Source organism: Hakea prostrata, chromosome 6, assembly GCF_041222555.1.
Source record: "Hakea prostrata isolate BN-2017 chromosome 6, UWA_Hpros_2, whole genome shotgun sequence".
In the NCBI taxonomy this organism is placed as follows: domain Eukaryota; kingdom Viridiplantae; phylum Streptophyta; class Magnoliopsida; order Proteales; family Proteaceae; genus Hakea; species Hakea prostrata.
In genome coordinates, this window is record NC_142605.1 from 27717774 (window position 1) to 27728480 (window position 10707).

Below are 10707 nucleotides of genomic sequence, written 5' to 3' on the forward strand. Positions count from 1 at the left end.
GGACAAGAAGTTTTATAGTGGGCAGAGTGTGAGTGATGCATCAGGTTAACCTAAGACAAGGTATTATCTTGACCTTACAAGGCATTCGGATTAAAAGGTCAAATCCAGCTGAGGTTTCTGATGAGTCTCACAGGTAAGTCTAGAACTTGATTACTTGTTAGTTTGAACAAGAGTTAACTAGAGTTTTCTCTCAATGAAAAAACACTATTCATTTACTTTGAAATTGGATTCCTCTTCAAGAACTTTAGAACAGAATGGAAATGAGAATGACTGTAACTGTTCATAGAAAAACTAGAGACAAATCCTAACCACTTCCACAAGAAAAATAAATAAATACATTTGTGCTTGCTCTACTCGAACAAGAATATGAAAATATAGGGGCTGCCTGATCATGTGTTTTCTGCGCCCAAACACAAATGGTTGAAAGTGCTGCCTCATCCTGATCCCCTTTGAAATCCAAAAACACATCTTCGTTGATCATTCCCAGGCTAGCACAAGAGCTACTTGAAAAAACAGCTCTCTCTCTCTCCTGCAAATTATATTCATTATCTCAATGCTTCAACTTCAGACATATCTTTCTACCAATAAATTCAGACATGTCCAAAATGCAGAATCAAACAAGAATTTCAGTATATATTCTTGTCTGAGACTGGTTTTATTTGTAACCATTCTGAATGCAAGTATAAAAAAACAGCTCAACTTGTCTAAGTTAAACCAGACTTGCACTGATAGGCAAACATTTTTCACTCATGTGAAGACCTATTCTGGTTCAATATCTAGGGGCCTACATTCCTAACTGTATCTACCCTCTGCAACTGTATCCAACACCAACAGTACCATGTAACAATATTGTAGGGCTTATATTGCCAAAGCAAGGGTCCCTTACCTTCAACTGAAGATATTCTCCTCCGGTGCAGAATGCAAATCATGAGAAATAACTTATTTGTTGTGATCCTTGCGCCGAATCCTCATTTTGTACGATAATAGCCTCCTTCACCACGGTCCAACCCCCATTATTAGACTTCTCTTGATTTGACCATCGTGAGCAGTTCTAGAAAGCAGATAGGGCAGAACAAATTAGTAACCCCCACATTAGAAACCGCCCACCCAAAAAATTCTCAATCTGGTACATCAACAATTCTTCACTAGGGTTGCTTTTGTTGGAAAGCCAAATAAAATCGCAGTTTTAATACAATAAAAACCACCAGCAACTAGGTTCCATATCCCACCCAAAACAGAAGAGGAGGAACCACATCCAGTAGGTTTACACTAGATGTAGGTACAATGGATATTCAAGCACTACAACTACAATCAAGATCCAACGGTTGGTCTCAAATTATTAGTAACTAAAAAGTGAGAACAGGAAGTAATTTTCAGAAATAGAAACAACCATGTATCTTGAAAACCACGCGGCAGAAAAATACAACATAGATTCTTCACTCTGAAGAGAGTGACATGTAAAAATTAGTTCAAACCAATGGCTAATTTTCAGATTAGCTGTAAACAAAAATACAGAGAATAATAACACAAGAACATGGACAAATTCTTCATTCCGTGAAAAGCTCAACTAATGTAAAAATTAGTTCATACCAAGGGCTAGATTTTTCAGATCAGCTATATACAAAGATATAAACTACCAACTTAAATCCCATATAGGGATTTAATCCATAATATTTGGACTTGTGAAAATGGCCCATTATAATGGTAAAGCCAATAAGTATTAAGCCCATGGCCCATATGACCAGTTGGATGCTCAATATTAAACCTATCAATACATTCATGATCCAGTTTGATGGCCCAGTTTTTCTGCTGGCCTTCTTGTTTTGAACCAGACCACTCTCAAGTCTCAAGTGTATATGCACCAGATTGAAACTCGCATCCTGGGTGCATCATGGAAATATCGCCATGATGAAAGCAGCCAAGTAAAACTTGAACACACCTGAACCCCAAAAAAGAAAAGAAAAAAGAAAAAAAAAAAAAATATATATATATATATATATATATATAGCCTTAGTGTTATTCTCTATTTTTCCTCTTTTCTAACATTATTTAGTATCCAACATTTTATAGACCTTACATCATCAAAAAACAACATCAAGTCACATCAAATAATCAAAAATCAACATTAACCCACATAAAGTAATCAATAATCAACGTTAAGGTAAGTGGTAAAAAAATCAATACTAAGTCACATCATGCTACACTGAAATTGGTTAAATAATGTTTGCCAGAAATAAGGGCCAAAAACACTAAACTGTCTCAAACCTATAAGGCAGTAGTCGGCTGCTTCCCCAAAAATCCACCTGAATGCCTAGGCGAGACTTTGACAACTATACTTGCAATTGACCAAAAACTTTTAAAAAATTATTTGTTTATCTATTTATTGTTTTCCTGGACATAGATATAACATGTCTGACAATCAAATCAGTTTGAGAGAACTCACTACCTTTGAACAAGTGTACACAATTAGTGTCAACCAACTCCAATCTGGTGCATGCATTGATGAGCCGTCACACGCTTCCCGTAGAAAAAATAACAATGAGGGCATCAGCTGCATCTCATAGTGCCTGGATGCACCACAAAGTTCACAACTTCCAGGTTCCCTAAACTCTTTTGTGGCCAGGAGTGGCTTTCCACCATATGAGTACCTAATAAAAGCAGTGGGGATATTAACAAAAACAATAGAACAACAGTAAGGGAAACTATGCTAACCATCAACAAAATGGCAAAAATCACCAATAATTCACAACAAAACAAAATTGAAAAAAGAAGGCTTAGTAAAGTAGAATCAATAAGGAAACCTACACCTTAAAAGTATATGGGCTCTGAAAACTCAGTCCCACATATGTAAGGTGACACACCAACAAATTAAGGATTTGGACTACGAGAAAAGGAACAATTAAACAGCAAGGGGAAGAAATATAGAATAATAAATGTTTTGGTTACTATTTTTTATTGGACTGTATCATGGCTACTCTTATGTTCTGTCCGCTGACAATTTTAGACCTCGTACAGGAAGCTAAAGGCTGTAAATATTTTAACATGAACAAAACCTAAATAAGCAACTTGTCAGGGAGTTATCAGTGTTGCCCCTGGCTCCTTGATTTTTATACCGGCTCCAAATGCTATGGTTCCTTGCCACTTTGATAACTATGCCTGGTAATAGGAAAGAGGAAGAGAACAGAAGGAAAGCTGAGAAGAAGAGAGATAATGAAAGCACACTGTCCATGGTTTCAGTGTGGAGCAGAATGTTGAAGGTATGGTCAGCGGGCATATGTATCAATATTTGGAATGCCAGTAATTGCAGCCCAGACCAGATGCTACAGTAAAGAAAATAAAATTGCACTATTACAATAACTGACATCAAGTCAGAAGTTTCCATCAAGGTGGAGCATAGATAACACCCACAACCAAGCTTGGAACACCCTTAGAAATGTATCTCAACAAGGCTTTGGTAAGTCTGTCTACAAGTTGATCACCAGAATTAGAAATCAACATATTCAGCACTACATTTTGAACAAGATGGCAGTCCATTTCAATATGTTTGGTCTATTTGTGCAATACAGGGTTACTAGCATTATTGTTCTGGTTTGCTTTTTCTTCTTTCCCGCTTCAGGATCCCCTTGTGTTTCCTCCACTTAGATAATGAATTTTCTGACATCCCAAAAATAAAGTAAGAGATCTGAAGTACCATTACTAATGTGTTGCATAAGTGCACCAAGTTGGACAGCAGATATACATATGCACAATGCCATATTACAAAATGACGTACCTGAGCTATCCCCTTGCAGCATCTAGAATATTGACTCGACTACAAAATACCGTAGAATACATAACAGCATGAGTGGAGTTGTATATGTAACTCAATATGCCACTCTGGCAGACTGGTTGGCAGAGAATTACTCATTTGTAGGGGTTCCTTCATTCATCACCTAGTGTCAAACCTCAACATGACAACTAATTTGACTTTGACTAATGACAGTGACAGCTGTCAACAATATTCTGACCTTCGTACTTATCAAATTGTAATGAAAACAGTCTTGTTAACTGTTTATGATGGATATTTTAGGAACCCGCAAATCGAACACGAAAACTAATAATATTTTATTGTTAAAATGAATGAACAAGAATAATAAGCAAGATAATCTGGTTACAATCCAGTCACCCCCACAGCATATTGCTGTCCCACAGCCTACTTCTGCCCAAACACTCTCATAATATAATCCCCCCCCCCTACTTGTCACATCTTACCCCTAATCAACCCTAATCCTTTCCCGTGATCCCAGGGCCTCATCACTACCAGCCCCTCGAAAATCACTTTGTCCTCAAGGTGATGGAAAATTAGAAGGTTGTTCTTTACATGTTTGCCACAACCATGCTAGTTCAGCATTTTGTAGAACACACCTCCTTGGAGTCCAACAGATGTGGTATCCACATTAACTCCAAGCAACCCAAATAAAAGCAAACCTCGGAAACATCAGCTGATTTAAAGAATACACCTGGAATAACCATTGGAACTGAATTCAGCTGAATACCAATAACATATGGACCCAGATAAAGCACAAGTCCTGCTGCCCTGAGTTTCATGTCAATATATGAGTCAAGGACCTGCAGCAGATTAGCAGCACTGTCATTGGCAACCCTTTCCCCGTGAGAACGATGCATTTATTTTCTGCAAATGTGCATAGGAAGCGACCAAAAGTAGGCCATTCTACACAGTCCCCTATATACTGATCAAGCAAGGTAGCAGGGGAAAATGCATTGCTTGATGCCAAAGTTGCAAAAGGATCCATTACAAAAGGAATGCGACACATAGCAATTGCTTTCAGGTGCCCAAAATGAAAACATCTCTGTTAGTATACACAATTAAGTGTCGGTAGTCCAGAACCCACATTCACCGGTGACACCCTCACCCTAATCCTCTCTCCCCCTCTCCTCAATGTAGCATAATACCGTGATCCCAGGGCCTTATCAGATACCACCCACTAAAAGTTACAAATTTTCATCACAAATTTTGTGGAATTGCAGAACTTAATGCTTTTAGAGACTTCATACCTAAAACATTGTTCTGGATGAGCATCAATCCATTTTTTGAACTTCAAGTAGGTCCTATCAGCATACAAAGCTCTATCATACTCATAACTTTCTTCTTCCCATGTTTCATCCTCTTGAAGATTACCAAGATCTCTCTGATTCTCCTTGATAGAAAGTGAGGCGCAGTTCAAAGATACAGAGCTGACATCCTTTGATGATGCCTCTTCTTGAGAATGGATATAGAAGCAAGGAATCACTGCAATCAACATGTAAACAAATAAGCACAGCATTTGCCTCTCAAAACCCCAAAAGTTACTCTACATTACAAACAAGTCCAGGAATAAACAATTCACTTCATAGAGGATGACCAAATTCATTTATACTTAATTACAAAGTTTATAAATCCCATTAAATTAAAACAAGTTAAAATTACAGAATTACATAACAAACCAACAGAAATGTTGTTATAATGCAGCGAATAAAATAAAAGGGTAGTTTAGAAAAAATCATAAGGATAAGCCCAAAAAAGAATAATAGCAATAATACTTTGTTTCCCAAAGTAATGCACCGTCAAACTTGTAACAGAGACACAGATAACTTTCATCACCTCTAAATATATTCATCCCTATGTTCTCTTTCATGCTTTGCCTCATCTAACAATAACAAAAGCACCAAGACAACTGTTCATGGCCAGAACTGATACAATATGTGAAACAGTAATTTCTGAAAACCAAAAAGTAAAAAAATTACTGAAATGCCTAGAGACTACTGCACAAAGAAAAAAATCTCAGCCTTAGCCCAACTAAACAGTGTCAGCTACATGGATCTTTTCAAAATAAAGTAGGTGAAACTGAGATCCACATAAAGGGAAATGAAAGTAAGGAAAATGGAAGATAAAAGTGAATAAATGAGATAAGAAAACTGAGAGAAGAAAATGAAAAACAAAAGTAAAAGCAAAGAGGAAGATAGCCCGGGAAATCGGGGACATCTAAACTACATAATGTCAGCAACCTGGATCCGCTCTTATAGGCTCCATCTAAGGTCATGCTTGGCACAATTCCCAGGTTCAAAACCTCACCCTTGATCCTTTTTGGCAGACTGTGGCTCTTGGGGAAATATGATGCAAATGAGGTATAACCACATAGATCATAGCTGATCAATAGATAAATAAGCTTTCATAACACAATGAAGAGCATGTTTTGAAACAGAAAATACAGCATGATCTCTGTCAAAGAAATGCTTAAAAGATGGTGGCCCTTTCTCTCACACAGTTCTTATTAGTTCTTTTTTACTTTATCTGGAGAACTAATGAAATATGGTAAATTGCATGAACTCTGCAGAACAGTAATGAATTGATTAACTTTCTCTTTTCCAACAAAATTTGTTTTCTGCATTTACATTCTTCAAGTTATTTGGCCTTCCATCTTTCCACCTCTCTTTTTTGTATTTTGCCTGCCTTGAATATTGAGGTATAATAGACAACTTTACCAAATGAGCAGTTCTACCATTTCAGATATTTGAAAAGAGATTAACGATCTAGTGTCGCCAACCATGTCAGATGACAATCCTCTTTTGAGAGAACCCTTCATTATACAGAGGAATGAGGATTTTCTATGCATATTTTAGTTTCTTTTAAATTCAACTAAATTCGTTTTATAGTTGTTATCTTTGTGAGTTTCCATTTCATTCATTAGAAACATAAACCATACCTGGTATGTTGGCCTGCACAGCCCCAACTTCTTGCTTAACTGGTGAGCACTTCCTCGCAGACTTACGAGTGCCACTGTTATTTTGCTTTTTGGAACAAGAGGCCAAGCATGCAGCTTCAGAAAGTGCCCTTCCTAGCTCCTGCAAGTCTACATTGTCTTTATCTTCATCAACATCTTCTTCTCCAGAGCTGCAAGCCCATAAATCTTTCTCCCACCATTTGTTACTTTCTGAAATTGATTCAGAGGGTACTGTTGATGGAGTTACTTGTTTGCAAGAAGCACTATCCTCTACATCGTAGGACTTCTGAACTCGAACAGCACGCCAGCTGCTTTATTTCATCAAGATTGACAGAATTTGATAAATTACAAGTTGTGAATCAATACTAAAAGCAACCAAATGCAATGTACAGTAGTATTGGGATGAGAAGAACCTAGGGAGACTGTCACAGCATTTTTCCATTACACAGCCTAAAATGTAGATAATACGCTCTTCAATTTTTGAAGTGCCACTTAAAATGGGAGCATAAACCTGTGCAACAAGACAGAGATCACTTCCACAAGCACAACATGCAAGCAGATCAGATGGAATTGACTCCCTTGGAATAGGCCAGTCCTGAAAAGAAGCAAAGGTTGTCGTACAATAAGATTCTACAAACAACAATAGGTATGATCCAATAAAGCAGATGTTAGCAGCTACATACTGGAAGGCCACCAATTTTCGTTGTATAATGATCTGCAATTTCACAATAATCCTTAGCCCACGGTCCAGGATAGCCTATAATCACTCCACCCATAACTTTAACCTGTTCAATTACATAAATACATGACAGTAAGCTTTGGGGCATAACCAATATAGTGTAATATAATGAATCAATCGGGAAGTAATCCATCCAAGATATACCACATGTAAAATCCATCAGGTTGTGATTGAATTAGAACCCTGTATAACTTGAACAAAAGAGTTTAAACAGAAGCAACAATTAAACCCAATTATAAGTTGAGATAAGATCAGGCAAATTGGCTGAGACTGATCCAGATTCCTGTCCATCTTAAGCAGAAATGTATCGGGTGTCTCAAGCCGCTCTAGTAGTTTTGAAGTGTATACAATCAAGCAACCCAAGAATTTCCAACTTTGTGCATTACTGTTTGAGGGATTAGAAGAAATCCATTAATCTTGATTGATTGACAGAAAACAGTTAGAAAAAAGAGAACATGTCGCATGAAAATTTCTCAGTTGCGTGAAAATTTCCACAACTTGTTCTTCCAACCTAAGAACTCCCAAACATGATATCTCAGCCAATCTAAACCCAACAAGTAACAACCAACAACAAAGCCTTATCCCAACTAAATCGGGCAGGTACATGGAACCTTTCAGAAGAAAGCAAGGAAACTTAAATTCATAAAGGGAAACAAAAGTTAGATGGATAAAAAAAATGAGATTAAGTACAAATAAATCACAAGCTCCAAGGGAAACTCACTTTAATCAAATGGAATATCTTATCTCTTCCTCTGGACATACATTTTTATTTTATGTACAAATAATTAACTGGAAACTATGGATACAGTGTCAAGACTGCAATCCCGCTCAGAATTAGATTTTTCACATCAACGACCAACCAGGAGACCTCAAGAACAGTAAATATACCAAGAGATGCTTCAGGATCTCTGTTTTTTAGGTTGTAAATCATATGTAATGCCTTAAACTATATTATGATTAAGAAAATACTCGTTCCTTTCTTCAAAGATGAAAACTATAATCTTTTTTAAGTAGATAAAGGACTAATAGTAAGTTGATTTTCTCAGGAACATTGCAACATGGTAATACATTACAGCATTGGTTAAAAGGCAAAGATCTAATAATATTGTAGATGTTGGATTTCAATAATATAGCTCCATCCAAGGATGTGATTAAGAAAGATTAAAACAGCCAGAATAGGAGTCCCACCCTCACCCAATTGTTACATTTCCATTACCGCCTTTTCTTTAATTCCCCAACAATTCCAGACAGAACTCAATAATAATTCTCATCCAAACTATCACATTTTTTAGCCCCAAATACTAAAAAAGTATATCACACTAATGCTAAATGGAACGAAGCCAATATAAGACTTAATTGATACTTAAGCAGTCATTCTTAACCACTTCCTCAAAATTAAATAATGTTAAGAACACGAGATTGAATAACACCTCCCTCCACTACTCTTCTCGTCAAAACCACTCAAATAAAATTCATAGTAAGCAAAAACGTAAGCAGCACAAAAAAAACTGGAACAATCTACTTAAATTCAAAAAGAAAAACAAATGGACGGTAAGAGTTTTTAAACGTGTACACTCCCACCTTAATAATATATATACTGTAAGGTCCAATATCAGCGATAAACAAATGAGAGAAAGCTTAATCTGCAGAATCCCGCAGGACTGCTCGTACCACAGAAAAAAGCCTACCACATCCATTCTACTGGGAGTTCACGTGCAACATAAGCTTATTTAGTAGCAACAAAATCAAGTTACGAGGAAAAAAGGTGGAGATATATTTTTTAATAAAATTGCTGTTCGAATCAACGAACCTTTTATTTGTATTCCATCAATTGCTAGTTAAAAATAGCAACAAAAAAGAGAATACAAAAGAACCATTTGTCGTCGAGAACAATTTTATCAAATCACAAGAATGGCAGTGCATACCACATCACAGCACACAAATATTAGGATTTAGTAACATCAGGGGCGCATTGGAATCGATCAATGGAACCAAGATGCATATCAAAGGGAAACAGAAATCACAGCAGTAAATAGTATGCGCAAGTGAACACTAACCGAGTATCTTACCCCACAAGGGTACTCCGGAATCGTGCTTTCGAAGTTCAAGACAACGAGGCTACACTTGCAAACAGAGTATACATTAGAAGGAAGATTGGAGCTGAGAGCAGAGCCGCAGAAGACAATTTTCAATGTTTCCGGAGCTCGAATCTCTTTTCAACCGAACAAAAAAAAGAGCTTAATCTCTTTTGATTGATCACCGAGCCGATTTTATAGAACAACTGTAATCTTTTCAAATCGATTTAGGGATGGTTTGCATAAACGGCGGAAGTTCTATCTCCGAAGGCTGGAGGGAAACAAAAGAGTTTTATTGGGGTTTTGGGTTTCTGTATTTTTAAGTTTTCAATTTTACCCTTCAGAATATTTATTCATTATTCGCGCGATTTATTCATTATTCGCGCGTTCACTACAAAAGACAGTTTGCCGTTTACCCCTCTAGAATCTGAACTCAACTCTTTAATTTCATTATCTTGTCCAATTTTATAATCTTAAAAATACTTGTTCATTTAGTATTATTTACTCATATAGATTTATTGTACTATTCAACTCAATTTCTACTTAATTTGATAATATAATGTTTTAAAATAGAGTTTTTTATATGTAAGTCCTTTTAGGATACAATAAACTAATGTTAGGTCCCTTTAATACAATATATTACGTGTAGGTCTTAACTAAACGTGAAATGACTAAAGTGCCCTTTAGGTTATTTTGGTCCCTCTACATTTGAAATTTAAATATATTTAACAGCGACTAACAGTATTAGTCTGATAGAGATCCACACAAAATAAATTGTACTAAAAAGACTCAACCCAATATTAATTTGTATTCCACTAAAGGAACCCACACGTTAAAACTCTGTAAAATATAATTACATTTATTGAGTCTATATGACTCGAGTAAACCTATTTGAACTAAAAAATGAGTGAACATACCCGGTAAAAATATCAAATAAGACTCTGGCTACCCAAACCTAGTCTATAGACTCTATAAAGCTCTATACTATGTCGCAAACAATTTTGATATATCTTAAGCTCTTTTTTGTATTAATTCTTATTCTCTATTATGTATATTTAAAAGAAATAAGTATAATAATTCATTATTAATCAAGAATGAAAATGGTTTTGATGAATTTTATTGAAAATAAATT

The 10707-nt window shown here is 36.1% G+C and overlaps 1 protein-coding gene across 1 annotated transcript; it reads right to left on the minus strand.

Moving 5' to 3' along the window:
• On the minus strand, positions 1–9890 carry LOC149013017 (programmed cell death 2 C-terminal domain-containing protein). Its single transcript, XM_089159839.1, has 7 exons — positions 9558–9890; positions 7445–7546; positions 7175–7356; positions 6744–7069; positions 5056–5290; positions 2447–2648; positions 1–1051 (listed from the first exon to the last, which is right to left on the minus strand). The coding sequence occupies exons 2-7, from the start codon at positions 7535–7537 to the stop codon at positions 926–928; spliced, it is 1164 nt and encodes a 387-aa protein (XP_089015965.1). The 5' UTR covers positions 7538–7546; positions 9558–9890; the 3' UTR covers positions 1–925.
• Positions 9891–10707: the final 817 nt, after the last annotated feature.